The 18,380-nt window shown below is 43.3% G+C and overlaps 1 protein-coding gene across 1 annotated transcript; it reads left to right on the top strand.

Annotated features, from left to right (window-relative positions):
* Nucleotides 1-10,407: 10,407 nt before the first annotated feature.
* Nucleotides 10,408-15,534, top strand: LOC130957717 (glutathione S-transferase T2-like). Its single transcript, XM_057884561.1, has 2 exons — nt 10,408-10,542; nt 14,947-15,534. Exons 1-2 carry the CDS (start codon nt 10,408-10,410, stop codon nt 15,532-15,534), a joined length of 723 nt encoding a protein of 240 aa, XP_057740544.1.
* Nucleotides 15,535-18,380: the final 2,846 nt, after the last annotated feature.

The raw sequence follows: 18,380 nt of genomic DNA, 5'->3' as shown, positions 1-18,380 counted from the left end.
AGTATTGCTCTAGACAACAATATCATCTAAGTAGACCACTACAAATTGATCAAGGTAAGGTCGAAAGATCTCGTTCATCAAGGTACAAAAGCTCGCAGGAGCATTGGTCAAGCCAAAAGGCATCTCCAACCACTCATACGATCCATACATCGTAACACACGTGGTCTGAGGATCATCACCATCAGCAATTCTCACTTAGTGATATCCTGACCTTAAATCCAATTTTGAGAACCACTTGACTCTACCAAGTTGATAAAACAAATCGACTATCAAAGGAATGGGTGTATTTCTTATTGATGGTTACATTGTTAAGTGCTTGCCTCTTTGCCCTTCACAGCATTCATGAGTTGGATAGATCAAACACACTCATTTACTTGAGTTTGGGCCTCTTGTTCCTCGATGATAGATACCAGAGTTCCTAACTTGGGACAGTCCTTCATTTGGTGTGGTCCCTTGCACATGAAGCATCCTCCTTTGGGCACAAAAGCTTTCTTCTTTTCATCGTACTCTTTCTTTGAAGAGTATTTTCCTTCTTTCTTGGTTTAGAAACTCTTCCCCTTGTCTCCCCCACCTTTAGTAGAACTAGGTTTGGAGGAAGATTTGGGTTTAGAGTCTCCCCTATGATACTCAGGGAGTGATTCGGCCACCACGATGGCCTCATCGACATCCTTAACATTCCTTCTTTGTAGTTCTTGCTTTGTCCAAGGTTGGAGTCCATCAATGAAGAAGAACAATGCATCCTCTGATGCTAAGTTGATGATTTAAAGCGTGAGAGTAGTGAACTCCTTTACATAGTAGCTAATCGTACTCTTATACTTCAACTCCCTCAACTTCTTTCTTGCTTCATAGACCACATTCTCGGAAAAAAAAATTGTCTTTTCAACTTTCATTTGAAATCTTTCCACGTGGCTATGTTGTAAGTACCCTTTTCCATATCTACATACTTTCTCCTCCACCACAAAGTAGCATTATCAGAAAGGTAAAGAACTGTAGTGCGTACCTTTATTGCTTCTTCGACCACCCCTTAGCCTTCAAAATACCTCTCCATTTGTCATAGGAAGTTCTCCACCTCTCGAGCGTCCCTCATGCCCTTGAACTCCTTTGCCGTTGAGAGATCAATCTTTGTCGTTTCCCTTATAATAGTTGGTCAAGATTTTGCCTCCTCGAACTTTCTCAAATAGCTTCAAGAAATTCTCAAGCTTCTCTTTGATTTGGAGCATGTTTTCTTTAAAAGCGTCTAGTTCTTCCAACACGTGAGTCTCGAGGGTCTCATTGTCATGTTCTATTCTTTGGAAGCGCTCATCCATAGAGGATAGAACGTTCGCCAACATAGAAACTCTCTCTTTTAAGAAGTTAAAGTCCTTACTTCTAGGCTCACTTGAAGAATAGGTTTTCTTGCCTCCCATTAAGAAGGAATAGCATTCCTTCCCCTTTGAGACTCAACATGCTCCATGGTAATACTAGAGGCCATACCCACAAAGCACTTGTGCTCCCTCTCGAACCTTGCTCTGATGATATGTTCTTGCATTAGTGATTATTTTATGAAAATAAATGAAAAAAATCAACAATTATTTCTCTTAATGTTTGATTTTAGAAAACGAAAACACAGAAAAAAACAAAAAAATTGAGAATGCAAAGAACAAGAGTAAAAGATTTGAAAATGCAGAGACTGAATGGAATTTTGGCCGATGAAATGGGGCTTGGCAAAACAATTATGACTATAGCTTTGCTTGCTTATCTTGCTTATGAAAAGGGAATATGGGGTCCACATTTAATCGTGGTGCCAACTAGTGTGATGCTTAACTGGGAGACTGGATTTCTGAAATGGTGCCCTGCTTTCCAAATTTTAACTTACTTTGGGAGTGCAAAGGAGCGAAAACATAAAAGACAAGGATGGTTGAAACCAAACTCATCACAGACACCATTATCAGAAAATCTATCATCTCAAGAATAAGCTCATCAATTCTTGATGTTTTAACTAAAAGAGTTTATAATAATAGAGGAATGGTTAATCTTGCTTGGGCATCGAAAAAAAATTGTTAAAAAATCAGGAAAATCACTATGATATATATATATATGTTGCGGCCTGGCCCAAAGGGAACCTGGGCCGACCCGACCCGCTAACCACTCGACCAGAACGGTCGGGTGATGCGCTCATATCCGACCTGAACACGCGTCCGGGACAGCTGGCCGCCACAGCTGTACAAGGAAACTTCGAAGAAGGCGGGGTCTGCCCCTGTGGGACCCACATCTGACACAGTATATAAGGGGAGGGTCCTACCCCTCCCCCAAGGTACGTCACACATTTCACCTAACCCATTTCTCACCTGCACACTAACTGACTAGAGCGTCGGAGTGTCTTTGCAGGTGACACCCCCTCCTCCCACAACGAGAGCTCGGCTACCCGGCCGACCGGATCCCAGCACGACCGTGATCGAAGCGTTCCCAGTTCACAAACTCCACCCAAACCGCCCGATAACCGTTCAACAGAACATTGGCGCCGTCTGTGGGGACCGTCTAAATGAAAGTCTTGTCGGGCTTTGGAGACCAAGGCCGACCAGTCGGCGCAGAGGGGGCAGCCTCTGTCGCCTCCCCGGGAGGGCGACGCAGGTCCCCCCGACAACGCACCGAACCACGCACAAGGTCGCGAGAGACGCGACCCTTCGGAGGAACTGGTGGTGACAGCACCAGAATAATGTAGGAGCTACGCCATAGGGTCCAGAACCTGGAACGACAACTAGCCGACCAAGAGCATGATCGACAAACCACCGATCCTAGCTACTCCCCATCCCCTGAAAGCCGGGAGAGAGGTTCCCACCGGAGTCACCCCCGACACGCCTCCGCCTCCAGAATGGAAGCGGAGAGCACCCGAGAAGATTTGCCCATCCCGAGAAGACGAAACGACACAATTATCTACTCCCGAGGCAAGGAAACGCGCCACACGGGACGGGATCGCGAAGACGGAGAAGGGAGGCCTGTGAGGACACGACAACCCGTGATAATGGGTGCCACCCCGTTCCATCGGTCCATTCTTGAGGTCCGGTTGCCGAAGCACTTCGACAAACCAACGGACATGAGGTACGATGGAACCCAAGACCCTCTGGAACACCTCACGGCCTTCGAGGCTAGAATGAATCTGGAGGGAGTAGGAGACGATGTGAGGTGCCGGGCCTTCCCAGTCACCCTAGCTGGACCTGCGATCTGATGGTTTAACGACTTCCCACAGGGATCCATCTATGGGTTCCCGGACATCAGTCGTGCCTTCTTGGCTCAATTCACAACACGAATAGCAAAGGCAAAACACCCGATCAACCTGCTCGGGATAACCCAAAGGCCCGGGGAGCCGACCAAAAAATACCTGGACCGCTTCAACGACGAATGCTTGGAAATTGACGGCCTAACCGACTCGGTGGCCAGCCTCTGTCTGACGAACGGTCTCCTGAACAAGGACTTCTGAAAACACCTCACCACCAAACCGGTTTGGACGATGCACGAAATCTAAACGGTAGCTAAGGAATACATAAATGACGAGGAAGTCAGCCAGGTCGTGGCTGCCAATAAACGGCACTCCGGCTACAATCAACCTAGGCAACAAGGTAACGGAGAAAGACAGAAAGAACAAGCCAAAGAGGGAGGGCCGAGCAAGGCACCTAGACCGTTTTCCCGGATCGGGAAATTCACCAACTACACTCCACTCACTCTCCCCATCATGGAAGTTTACCAGCAAATAGCCGAAAAAGAAATCTTGTCGAAGCCCCGACCACTCAAGGACCGTACGGGGGAAAACAATAGCCTCTACTGTGACTACCACAAGGGCTATGGGCACTAAACACAAGACTGCTTTGCCTGAGGGATGCACTAGAGCAAGCCATAAGGGACGGTAAACTCTCACAATTCTCCCATCTCATAAGGGAGCCGAGGAGGCGACATCGCGACCAAGACGAGGAAGGCAAGACCCGGTCGGCAAAGCGACGACAAGAGCCAGAAGACAAAGACCACGGTCTCACCGTGATAAACGTAGTAACCGCCAAAAACACCGCACCAAGGTCGAGATCGGCGCATAAGAAAGACGCCAAGATCCTGGCGATCTCCTCCACGCGGATGCGAAGCTCTACGCGGATGCGAAGCTCTAAGAAGCCCCCATCTATCTCCTTCAGCCTGGAAGATCAGTGGTTCGACGAGGCCCCTGAAAATCCACCCATGGTCATCACGGCCAGGGTGGGAACAGGCCTCGTAAAACGAATCCTTGTTGACACGGGGGCAGACTCGAACATCATGTTCCGCAACGTGTTCGATGCACTGGGATTAAGGGACGCCGACCTATCGACTCATCAGCACGGGGTCATCGGGTTAGGCTACCACTTCATCAAGCCAGATGGAGTAATATCCCTGCCGATTTCCGTGGGACAGGCCCAAGGCCGAAGATCGGCAATGGCTGAGTTCGTGGTTCTCCGAGCTTTCATGGCCTAGAACATCATCTTGGGGAGGAAGACGATTAACGATGTTGAAGCAATAATCAACACAAAGCTACTAGTCATGAAGTTTGTTACCGACGACGGATCTATAGGGTCCATAAGGGGAGACCTAGAAACGGCGGTCGCTTGCGACAACGCCAGCCTCTCCCTAAGGAAGAAGTCTAAAGAGGCGTCGGGGGTGTTCCTGGCTGACCTAGACGCTAGGGTAGACGACAAGCCCAGAACCAGAGGGGGACCTGGAAAAGTTCAGGGTCGGCGACACGGAGGAAAAGTTCACGTTTGTCAATAGAAACCTCCCACATGAATTGAAGGAGCCTCTGGTAGAAATGATCAGGACCAATGGGGATTTGTTCGCCTGGACACCGGTCAACATGCCGGGTATAGACCCCGAAGTCATGTCACACCACCTGGCCGTCAAGACGGAAGCACGCCCGATAGCCCAACGGAGGAGAAAGATGTCGCGGGAGAGGGCGGAGGAGGTGGCCAGGCAGACGGCCAGCCTCCTAGAAGCAGGTTTCATACGAGAACTAGACTACTCGACCTGGCTCCGAATTTAGTTCTGGTAAAGAAGCACAATGGCAAATGGAGAATGTGCGTAGACCACTCCGACCTTAACAAGGCATGCCCTAAAGATTGTTTCCCCCTCCCCAACATAGATGCACTCGTCGACGCGGCGGCGGGCTACCGGTATCTGAGCTTTATGGATGCCTACTCCGGCTACAATCAGATACCGATGCACCGACCCGACGAGGACAAGACAGCATTTATAACGCCTGGGGGAACCTTCTGTTATAAGGTGATGCCGTTCGGCCTAAAAAACGCGGGGATAACATACCAAAGGCTGATGAACAAAATATTCCGTGACCTTATAGGCAGGACGGTGGAAGTCTATGTAGACGACATCCTCGCGAAAACTACGCGACCCGACGACCTCCTGAATGACCTGGCAAATGTATTCGCGTCTCTCCGACAACACGGCATGAGGCTCAATCCCCTCAAATGTGCCTTTGCCATGGAAGCTGAAAAGTTCCTAGGGTTCATGATAACCCAAAGGGGGGTAGAAGCTAACCCTGAGAAATGCCAAGCGATACTCCAGATGAAGAGCCCGGGTTGTATCAAGGACATTCAGAGATTAGCAGGGCGACTGACCTCGTTATCCCGTTTTCTCGGAGCTTCGGCAACAAAAGCCCTACCCTTCTTTAACCTCATGAGGAAAGGGATAGTGTTTGAATGGACGCTCGCATGCGAGGAAGCTTTTAGACACTTCAAGGAAATCCTGGCGGCACCCCCTGTGCTCGGAAAGCCAAAGAACGGAGAGCCATTATACCTATACCTCGCCATAACAGGAGAAGCTCTGGCCGTGGTGTTGGTACGAGAAGAAGGAAGGGCCCAACAGCCAGTCTACTTCATGAGCAGAGCCCTACAAGGGGCAGAACTAAGGTACAGCAAACTGGAAAAGCTAGCTTTAGCACTCTTGACCTCTTCACGGAGGTTAAAACAATATTTCCAAGGTCACCGGATTCTCGTAAGGACGGACCAAGAAATCCGACAAGTACTCCAAAAACCCGATTTGACGGAAAGGATGATGACTTGGTCCATTGAACTTTTCCAATACGACATACGGTACGAACCCCGGCAAGCGATCAAGGCACAAGCGATGGATGACTTCCTGGTAGAAGTGACGGGGGATCCAACCGAAGAGACGCGCACACAGTGGATGCTCCACGTGGATGGAGCCTCCAATCAGACGTCCGGGGGCGCCGGGATCATCCTGGAAAGCCCAGCCGGGGTCGTATACGAACAGTCGATTAAGTTCGAATTTCCCGTCTCGAACAACCAAGCAGAATACGAAGCCCTCATAGGGGGCTTAGCCCTAGCAACGGAAGTTGGCGCGACAAGGTTGGAAATATGCAGCGATTCACAAGTCGTCACCTCCCAAGTAAACAGGAGTTACCAAGCCAGAGACTCACTATTACAAAAGTACTTGGAGAAAGTCAAGGATTTGAGCCAGAAGTTTGAGGAGGTCACGATCCACCACGTTCCAAGAGAAAGGAACACACGGGCGGGTCTCTTATCAAAATTGGCTAGCACCAAACCGGGAGAAGGTAACCGGTCTCTCATCCAAGGTATGATGAGGGAGCCGGCGGTCACTTTGCACCTGTCAAGGATAAGCCCCTCATGGTTGGACCCCATCACCAGCTTCTTAGAAAACGGCAAGCTCCCCGACGACGAAAAAGACGCCAAGAAGCTGAGAAGGGAAGCGGCCAAGTACGCGATCATCTAGGGTCAGCTGTTCAGAAAAGGACTCAGCCAGCCACTATTGAAATGTCTACACCCCGACCAAACGGACTACGTCCTCAGGGAAGTCCATGAAGGGTGTTGCGGACATCACATAGGGGGTAAGGCCCTAGCAAGAAAATTAATCCGTGCTGGATACTATTGGCCATCAATGATGGCAGACTCCAAAGAATTTGTTAGAAAGTGCGTCAAGTGTCAAGAGAACGTCAATTTCCACAGGCACCGGCCTCCGAGCTAAACTTGTTAACGTCTTCCCGGCCATTCTCACAGTGGGGAGTCGACCTCTTGGGGCCCTTCCCGATTGGTCCTGGACAAGTCAAGTACCTCATAGTCGTCATTGACTACTACACCAAATGGATAGAGGCCGAGCCACTGGGCAGCATATCCTCATCCAATTGCAGGAAGTTCATGTGGAGGCAAGTGATAACACGGTTCGGCATCCCAGAAATCGTCATCTCGGATAACGGGACATAATTTACCGACAGGAAGTTCACGGAGTTCCTCACCGGCCTGGGCATAAGACAGAAGTTTTCCTCGGTGGAACACCCCCAAACAAACGGACAGGTTGAGTCCGTAAACAAGATCATCCTGTTAGGGCCTAAGAAGCAGCTCGATAATAAAAAAGGTGCTTGGGCCGACGAGCTCGCCTCGGTCCTCTGGTCTTACCGTACAATCGAGCAATCATCCACCGGGGAGACCCCCTTCCGACTAACATACGGGCTAGATGCGGTAATACCTGTGGAAATCGGGGAACCAAGCCCACGACTACTTTTGAAGGGAGTAGGGGAAGCCATGGAGAAGGACCTGATAGATGAAGCCAGAGAAATGGCCCACTTGACGGAAACAGCGCTGAAGCAAAGAATGGCCCTACGCTACAACACCAAAGTGCTCAAAAGAGAGTTTGGGCCAAACGACCTCGTCCTGAAGCGCAACGACATCGGCTTACCGATCCCGGGGGAGGGCAAGCTGGCGGCAAATTGGGAAGGTCCCTACAAAGTTAAAGAAGCGATGGACAAAGGCACTTTCAAGTTGGAAAGGCTGGATGGCAAAGAAGTTCCAAGAACGTGGAACACAAGTAACTTGAGAAGATTTTACTCCTAGCACATGAGGCGACATGCCGACCAATCGAGCTAAGTATTTAATTCATGGAATTGTACTTTTTGCTATGGTCTATAGACCTTTCGTGCAATTATCGACTAAGATATACTTGTGCAAAGTTTTGTTTCTTTTGTTTTGTTCACCTTTCCTGGACAACCCATTGCGCAAACGAATTCCACGCAACAACGATACACGGCCCCGGGACTGATCACCCCGGGAGCCCATCAACTACCACAATAGCAAACGGCTACACTGAAAAGCCACGACCTGGCTCAGTTGGCTCAGCCGGAATATCATCAATATGGTAGAACGAACGGCAACTACAAACCAATAACGGTGAATATAAACAACAACACAACCAAGCAAATAAAAAAGTATTAACTATGATAAAACGGGCAAACGATCAAAGAAACCAACTGTTCACAAAAGCCAAAACATGACGGCTAACCAAAAGTTTCATACAGAACAAGAGAAATCATTTCTTAGGAACGTCAACAATCTTGCCGTCCTTGATCACCTTGAAGACGCCGATTGCCGATGTGTCGAAATCAGGAGCGACAATTTTAACCTGAGCTTTAAGGGCTTCCTTGGTCGCCAGGATCGCGCCCTTCCCCTGCTTAATGACATCTTTATACTTCGTCTTCAACCCTGCAAGCTCATTTTCGACAGCCTCTTTCTCTTTCTCCAACACGGACACCCGCCCTTGAGCCACGCCAACCTGACTCTCTAAAGTCATTTCCCGCTCGACAAGCCGGGAAACCGTGGCATCCGATTCTTCTAATTTTTTCTCGGCGGTAGAGGCTTTCTTCTTGGCAGTGGAAGCTTTCTTCTTGGCAGCATCGAGCTTCTCATTGGATTAGGTCAGTTGTTCCCGAAGAGTTTCAACTTCGCGCTTAAGTTCATTATTGGCCTTCCTAGCAGACTCCAACCTCCTGCGGAGAGATTCCATCCTGGACAACTCAAACTCGGCCTTCCGAGCTATCACTGCGCCGCGCAAGAGGGTACGATACATCCACCTCGCTTGCCCGGCAAGAGATGACTCGTGGAAGTGCTCCTCAGTGCCGGGAATCAATTGAGAATCTATAAAATTCCCGGCGTCAAAATTTTTCTCCATCACAGTGAGAACCCCCTCGGGAATACTGGACGTCCTCCTCCTTTTGAGGCGGGCACCTCCTCCACCTCATCGTCGGCTGCAGGGTTGGACGGCGAACCCCCAGTATCGACCACTTCACAAAAGGGGGAAACGCGCACTTCCTTGTCACTTTGAGCCAAGGCACCCTGAGCCGAAGTACCGGTCTCATCGGCCACCGCCCCTTGCTCGGAAGTGGCCTTGTTCTTGTCCTCCGAGGCAGCAGTCGACTTCTCATTGGCCGCCTCATCGTCACTTGCACATAAAATGGTTTGGAACAAGTTAGGGAGACCCGTTATCTCGGCATACATTCCCACTGTAACAAGAAAAGAAAATTCTTTAGTCGTGATAAAATATGAGGAAAAGCAAGAAACTAAAGGCAAAGCAAGTTAAGACTTCTCACAAATATAGTTCCGACCGACTTCCTGGTCACCCATGAGGAGGTGAGGATTCACATGATTCCTCCCAAAGATTGCCAGTAACACATCGGCAATCTTCCTATCCACCGCAGACATACCCTTGTAGGATACTTTAATGAAGGCATTGGACCCCGCCCCGAAGCTCCAATAGGTCGGGATGAGGCGTGCCCCCTCTAACGACAGCCAAAAAGGATGACGACCTTTGACGGGGCGGACCTTGAAATATTTATCTTTGAACCCGTGGTAGGTGTCCTCACACAAACTAAAAATCCTCCGACCTTGGGCAGACCGGAAGGACATGAACCCCTTCTTATGTTTCCCTTCCTTCGAAGGGTTTGTAAAGTTGAAAAAGAAAAGAAAAACATCTACGGACATCGGCAGCTCGAGATATTCACAAACCATCTCGAAACAACAGATAGAAGCCCAACTGTTTGGATACAGCTGTGACGGTGCCACGAAAACCCGGCTCAGAAGCGCCATTTGGAAGGCGGAGAACAGAATACGAACCCCCACTTGAGTAAACATGAATTTATAGAACCAAATCCAATCGGCAACTCGGAGAGCGTGGAAGTTGAGCTCATACAAGCATTCGTGATGAGCCGGGACGAAGACGTCGTAGTTGGACTCCTCGTCGGTTCCTCCGCATAGATACTCGTTTTGGCGAAACTCGGTGAGCTCCTCCTCGCCCATCTGATTGGGGGAGTCCCTTAGATCAGAAACAACCTAGGCATAGGGATCGTATGCCGCGGGAGAAGGGGAAGCCCGGGAGGCGATGCGAGCCATACCTACACGGGGGGACCATCCAGTCAGTCTAAGAGGTCGGTTGCTCGGAGTGAATACAGAAGCTACACTCAGTCTATTCCGCAACTAAGACTAAACACGATTAAAAACGATAAGACCCAAACAAAATCTACCCTAGAATGGCAACCCCCCTGACACACCTACTTAGGGCCTAAGATCAACCATCATGCAAATTAAAGCTAAACAAATGGCATGCACAAAGGGAAGCAATGGCAGAAGCAAAAGAACAACGAAAGAGGATGAGAAAGATGCACAATTACCTGCAATGATAGCAAATGACCGAAAGGAAAACAACGACGACGGAGTGCTGAGGGAGAAGAAGGTGGGATAGCAGGTTTGGAAGCAAAGAGATGAACGCCAAATGAATACCAGAGGCACCACAAAACTGTTTTAAAACCACCACCAAAAGGAGTGCGAAAGTCGAGGGGCATATTAGTCTTTGCACGAAGGATTTTAAACCCATTATGAGCATTTAATGCTTGATGCGAAGAACGAGGCGATAAGTGACCACCCCAACAACAAACAGACACGCGCACAAAAGGCACGCCCCTCTCACAGGCGGCCGACCTAACGAGAACACATGGAGTCAGAAATAACACGCCACCAACAGCCCACGCGACTATTGCTGGCACATTGGGGGCACTGTTGTGGCCTGGACCAAAGGGAACTTGGGCCGACTCGACCCACTAACCACCCTACCAGAACGGTCGGGTGATGCGCTCATATCCGACCCGAACACGCGTCCGGGACAGCTGGCCGCCACAGCTGTACAAGGAAACTTCGAAGAAGGCGGGGTCTGCCCCTGTGGGACCCACATCTGACACAGTATATAAGGGGAGGGTCCTACCCCTCCCCCAAGGTACGTCACACATTTCACCTAACCCATTTCTCACCAGCACAATAACTGACTAGAGCGTCGGAGTGTCTTTGCAGGTGACACCCCCTCCTCCCACAGCGAGAGCTTGGCTACCCGGCCGACCGGATCCCAGCACGACCGTGATCGAAGCGTTCCCAGTTCACAAACTCCACCCGAACCGCCCAGTTCACAAACTCCACCCGAACCACCCGGTAACCGTTAACAATATAAATATGTGTGTGTGTGTGGGTTGATCAAAAAATATTTTTGATACAAGTAAGTTGATTCGAAGTGAGTTAAATATAATTTTTTGAAAAGATACATGTACGAGATGGATTTGAAAGTAATCGGCACTAGTTTGGGTCTCGATTATGTTGTTAATCGAATAAGTTAAATCGAGCAGGAGTCTCGATTCGAGAAATCAGATAAAACTTTTCGAAGGACCGTTAGAGTATTGGTGGAAGCGGGGAAGTTCGTGGCTTTTATCACACGAAGAAAATATTGGAAATACCTACAATCACATAGTGGGAACGGTTACCACGAGTGATTGTATTTTAAATTTGTAATTCTTCATTTAATTGTAATCAAGTTAACCGTTATGTAGGATAGTCTATAAATACTGTGAAGTGTTAGGGAATAAGGGTTGGAACTTTTACTCAGAAAAACACTATAGCACTCTCACATCCCAGCGAATCCCTGAGTTTGCGATTGAGTTTACTTTTTCTGTAGGGTTCCTTCCACCTCCTTCTTCTTTCTTTTAAATTCAATTCTGTTTGTAAAACAATTTCATTTAATCTTATTCGCTAAGTGTTATTTATATTCTTTATTTTCTCTGTTTAGTTTATTTTCTAGCATTCTTTGACTTACTTTGAAGTTCTTTGATTTAATTAAAGGCACTTTTTATTGTTTCCTTTTGATTTTGGCATAAGTCTTTTCATTTACCATGTCTTTATTTATTGAAAACTTTGATTTTTAAATATTATTTAACATTTTACAAATTCATTTGATTTTCATTGTCGAAACTTGTCTAATCGGAGACGCTTTGATGCACTTCTAGAAAATTGGTACTCGCACAGAGGAATAGGTTTCGCTCCCAGATCACTAGATATCGAACCACCATCATTTGTGAAAAATAAAAAAAATAATACTGTAACAAATTTATTAGGAGAGGTGGAATTAATTGATTTTAAATAATGATGGACCAAGTAATACTGTTATACAAATCAAAATGAGAAAAATATTGGCCAAGCTTTAAATTTGTCTCAAGAAGATATAAATGCTGACTTTGAGATCACTTCTTGGATGTACAAAAATTTCGCAGCAACTTTTAACAGATGATAAAATCTCTTCGCTTTCGGGTTAGGCTCTTCTTCGACCTCTTTCAATTCCGTAATACTTGTTGCATTACACACCATCTCATTGTAATGAGTGTGCTTTCTAGACTTACGGTATTTTTCTTTACTTGAAAAATATTTTTTGTATGGACTCCAAAACTAAACACGGACTTAATGAGGTGAGGAGTACACGAAAATCACCTTGGATTCACCTTAAACAACTTGCAATCAATGTATAGTTGTTTAGTAATTATCATCAACTAGGGTAAAATTGGTGCGATGCACAGAATGATCAGTGATGTGATTCTTCTTATATATTAATGTTAATATATGTTATTATTTTACACACACTATAAAACTCGTGAAGCTAGGATTTATTAATTAAGTAATGAGTGTCTTAACCCTAACCCTTTTATCCTAACTGCCATTCACTTTCTAAAATCTAAATACAACACGTGCATATAGGAAAAGAAAAGGAAGAACGGAGAAGGAGGGAACCGAATGCTGGCACCCCCTTTGAAAATCCAACCCCATCTCACTCCATTAGGGGGGTTGCAGTATGCAACCATTTTACGACCTGATATTAGCTTTTCGATGAATAAGCTACGTCGGTTCATGTCTCAACCATGTCAAGAGCACTTGCTTGCAGTGAAAAGAGTGTTTAGATACTTGGCATGTACTATTTAACTTCACTTTGTAATTTCATAAATGTATTGATTTAAGGTTCTCTGAACTTTTCACCTCGATTAAGGCCGTTTTTAGTTTTGGAGTCAATGTAAAAAGTTTTTTCAAATAAAGAAAAATACCACTAGTCTAGAAAACATACTCATCACTTAATTCTTTAATTCATTTTTTTATCTTAGTCTAAGGCGTTAGCTATTGTAATAAGCATATAAATTTATCCATTTTTTAATTAAAAAGGATTGTACCTATAGTTGAAAAGTTTTAAAAATCTACTTTCTAATAACACTAAAATCATCTCATTTAAAACTTTATAATTCAAGTTATTCTTGTTAAAATATGAGGAGGTTATGTTGCAATTTCATCTTGAACTTCCCTTTGGCTTGTCACAAAGAAGCGTTGGAGGCTTGTCACAAAGAAGCATTAAAGGCTACTTTGAGGCGCCAAAATAAAGGCCAAAAGGTGTTCATAATCTAAAATGTTATACTTATATAGCCTTTTGTTTTCTTAGTTATGAAAAACAATTGGAATGAGACCCAAAGCAGCTTTTCATCTAAGAGCAACTCCAATACATGAGTGCTAATTTCACTTTTTTTTGAGAGAGAGGTCCCAACTGTTGGAGAAAAAAAGGAGAACGTCCCACACGATTTTTAAGGGAAACCAGGCCCTCTGAATGAGAACTTTGAAATGGCCAATAATAACTTGTTAAATGGTAAGTTATTATTTAAATAAATAATTATATTAAATAATTAAATAATAATTAATTTAACAATAATTATAATAATTAATTATATTAAATAATTATATTTTTATTTAATTAATAATTTATATTAATTATTTAAATAATAATTAAATCGTAATTAATTTATTAATAATTAAAATAATTAATTAGATTAAATAATTAAATTTTTATTTAATTAATTATTTATATTAATTATTTATGTCATAATTAATGTTGAATATTATTGATATTATTATATTAAATTAGCCATTGTAAAACTAGTCGTTACAAAATTAGCCGTTGAAAACTAGTCGTTACTATATTACCGTTATTATTAATAAATTAATATTTTATTACTCTATATATACCACTTAGATATACTTCTATTCTCACACTTTCTACTACTCTTCTTCATCTTCTTCCAAGTTTACAAAATCAAAGTTATACTAATATTATTTTTTGTTCGGAAAAATGGATCCAAACCAACTCAACTCTTTCTTCAATTATTTACAAAATTTTTTCTCAAATTCCAAATACCCAACAATCTCAAACCACAAACTCTCAAGTTCTAAATCAAAACTTCACACTACCGAATACATTTCAAAATCCAAATCCACAAAATCTTTCTAATTTCAATTTTCAAACTCCTTATAATAATCAATTTCCTATATTCCAACCGCAAAATTAAAATTCACAAACACCACATTTTTCATTTTCATCCATATTTAACCCCTCTATCGAAAATTTTACTCCAACTTCCTTTCCGTTTCCAACTCAATTCAGTGCATCAATACATAACTCATCTGGTGTTGGTGGCTCTTCTAACCCATCCTCTCAGACTCCTATACAATCTAGTCCAAATTCGTAATATTCAGATTTTGCCAATTCTCGTGGATTAGATGTTATCGACCTCAATGATGATGATATTGAAGATCAGAAGCAAGATAGTATTCAACACTGGCATTAGAAAGAGGATGAGATGTTGATCAGGGCATGGTTAAATGTTTTAACTGACCCTATAGTTGGTACCGATCAAAAGGAAAAAATATTTTGGAGTTAAATTCATAGCTACTGTGTAGAATTTTGCTTCGACATGACAAGGGGATAGTTGCATGTAAGAAACGATGATATAAGATCAACAAGGCTGTTGCACAATTTGCTGGTTGCTACGATCAAGCTAGTCGAAACATAAAGAGTGGTTCGAACGCTGATGATATAAAGGAGTTGGCTTATAAACTTTATTCCACAAATTATGGTAAAAAATTCACTTTTGAGAGGCATTGGAACATGCTTAGGTTGGAGCAAAAATGGAGAAGCCAACTACCTACACAGAGTGGCGGCTCAAAGAGAACCAAGGTTAGTGCAACTGGAGTATACTCATCCTCATCAAATCCAAAAACACCATTGGCTGACGAACCTGGTGTGGACTCTCCCGTTTGCCCACAAGGATCAAAGAAGAGCAAGCGAAAAGGTAAGAAAAAAGTACAAATATCTGAAGATTTTAGCGAAAAGAAATTATCGGTTGTTAAAAAATTATCTCTCATGGAAGATATTAAGAATGTTAGAGAAAAGGAACTAATGGATAAGGAAAGAGAAAGAGAAAAAGAGAGGAAACATAGAGCAAAGATTATGGCAATCAAAGAGAAGGAGTTACAAATTCACGCGGCAATGAAAGAACAAGAATTACAAGCTCAAGCGGCAATAAAAGAACAAGAATTATAAACTCAGAGGTATATTAAAGAAATGGAGATAAATGCAAAAGGAAGGAGATTGGAAAGGATGGCCAAGGAAAGGGAAAGGGAAATGGATATGCAAATACTTAATGCTGACACGTCTACAATGAGTGAAAAAACTATGAGCTCTTCATGAAATTGCATGTGAGAAAATAATCGCCAACTGGTTTACTTAATGGTTCCTTGTATTCGTAGAGTTATGTAGTATGTTCTTATTTTTATTGCGTATTACTGGTATGTGATGAAGTTTGTTTTATTTATTTCTGATGTAATTTTTTAAATTAGTCTATATTATTGTGCCGTTATTGTTCATAAAAGTGACCGTTGCAAAACTAGCCATTCAAAACTATCCATTGCAAAACTAGCCGTTACAAAACTAGCCGTTGCAAAACTAACCGTTGCAAAACTAGCCGTTAAGTAGCCATTGTGAAACGAGCCATTGCAAAACCAACCATTGCAAAACTAGCCGTTAAGTAGCCGTTGTAAAACTAGTCGTTGAGGAGTAGGTACTTATTGCAGACACACTTATAAATATCAACTATCAATGACTCTGCAATTCCACTTCAACTCTTGTTTCTCACCTCGAAAGAGAACTAAAAATTACATTTCTAGATATGGCTAGAAATTTTGATGATATGTTTAATGAGGCTTTGTATGGCAAAAGAAGACGGCAAGATAACACACTCATAGATAATTGGATCGATGAGTGTTTACTCGAAGATTCAGAAGAAGAAGATATCGATAGAAGCTCTATCCCAACTCCTCGTAGATGGATCAACAGAAATCGAGAAGCAGGACATGATCGTCTTTTCCAATATTACTTTGCAGATGAACCGATGTATAATGCTGACATTTTTCGACGGAGATTTCGAATGAGAAGACATGTGTTCCTTCGGATAGTAGACATGCTCTTAAACGTGTATCCGTATTTCCAACAGAGGGTTGATGCAACTGGAAGAAGAGGCTTGTCACCACTCGAAAAATGTACCGCTGCGATACGGATGTTAGCATATGGCGTAGCCGCTGATGCTGTTGATGATTATGTGCGCATAGGCGAGAACACTACAATTGAATGCTTGGAAAAATTTGTTGAATGTGTCATTTCGGTGTTCGAGGATGAATACTTGCGAAAACCAAATCCAAATGACTACTATAAATGGCAGAGGGTCGTGGCTTTCCTGGCATGTTGGGTAGCATTGACTGCATGCATTGGCAATGAAAAAATTGTCCAAATGCGTGGAAAGGTATGTACATGAGTGGTTATCGTGGGGTTGCAACCATAGTACTTGAGGTTGTAGCATCTTTAGACCTTTGGATATGGCATGTATTCTTTGGAGTTTCTGGTTCAAATAACGATATCAACGTGTTAGATCGTTCTCCAGTGTTCGATGATATTCTAAATGACTGTGTTTCGAAGGTAAATTATACTATTAATGATAATAATTATACTATGTGATACTATTTAACAGATGGTATTTATCTTGAATAGGCCACATTTGTCAAATCAATCTCAAAGCCACAAGGAGAGAAACGCAAGTTATTTACACAATACCAAGAAGGGTAAAGAAAATATGTGGAGTGAGCATTCGGAGTGTTGCAAGCACACTTTGCAATTATACGTGGTCCAACTCGCTTTTGGGAAAAGAAGAAGCTTGCCAACATAATGAGAGCTTGTATTATATTGCATAATATGATTGTTGAGGATGAAAGAGACACTTTTGTAGGAAATTTTGCTAAAGACTTAGAGTACGATGATGTCGAAAATGGCTTATCATAACATCAACTGGGAGAAGAAGATTTTGCACCATACCATCAATTTCTCCAAAGAAATGTCCAACTTCGAAATAGGCAGCAGCATAGACAATTGAAAGATGACTTGATTGAACACATATGGCAATTTCACAATGCTTGTCGTCAACTATAGAGTTTAATTATGTTTTTCTTTATATTAAGTAATTTTACAAATTATTGTAATCCCGAATTATATATTGTGTATTATTGTTATATATGAATTTATTTAATATTAATATCTTTTAATAGTGAATTATCTTTAAATTTATAAATTTAAATTATATTATTGAAAAAAATTAATTATATTAATTTTAAATATTTTAATTAATTAATTAAGTGGGACTATAACAGGGACTAAAGTTAGTTTCTCCTTATAGAGAATAGAGAGATGCTTTGAGTTTTTATTTATTATTTATGACACAAAAGTTAAAGTGAAGTTACTTTTTTATGACAGATAAACCATAAATAAAAATCGAGTATCTAAGAGCCTTCCTCTTTTTTGAAACATACATCCGACTCTGGCAATACTCTGGATTGGGCCATTTCGGATCTTACTTTTGTTATCCCTTACATTGGTTTGTGACTTGTCATGATTCCTTCTGTTTGTCTCTTGCGGCTGCTTCGAAAACTCTTCGCACCGCCAAAACAAAATATTGTTGCCCTCGGCGAATCGGGTGTCCTTGCTTCACTTATTTCTAATGTTATTACCTTTAGTAGTTAGTACATAATCTGTTACCAAGCTTGCCTCTTGTCCTCCCGTTGCAGTTGCCTAGTTTATTAGAAGAACCAGTATTTCTCATTATAGATCTTGGCGTCTCGAGAATTCTTGCCATCTTTATTCCTAGCTCTGGGTCATGATTTATCAATGCTAAGCTAAGAGAAGGGCAAGAAAAGCAACGCAAGGAACCTTTCTTGTAAACCAAGTCAATTAGTGGACCTCCTTAATATAAACCAAGTCCCTTCTCTTTCTGAGGGTTTAGTTTCATGACTTCATCTTCCTCTTCTCTATTTCACCATTTTCACCTTCCATATCAAGGACTCGTT

This window comes from Arachis stenosperma, chromosome 10 (genome assembly GCF_014773155.1).
Source record: "Arachis stenosperma cultivar V10309 chromosome 10, arast.V10309.gnm1.PFL2, whole genome shotgun sequence".
NCBI lineage: Eukaryota > Viridiplantae > Streptophyta > Magnoliopsida > Fabales > Fabaceae > Arachis > Arachis stenosperma.
Note: the sequence above shows the minus strand (reverse complement) of the source record. Positions and strands in the feature narration are given on the sequence as shown.

What these genes read in the sequence shown, in the direction of transcription:
- LOC130957717 (XM_057884561.1), top strand. Translation starts at nt 10,408, where the DNA reads ATGGCATGCACAAAGGGAAGCAATGGCAGAAGCAAAAGAACAACGAAA. An exon ending in GAGTGCTGAGGGAGAAGAAG is followed by an intron (nt 10,543 to 14,946) that starts GTGGGATAGCAG and finishes CGATGATATAAG; the next exon opens with ATCAACAAGGCTGTTGCACA.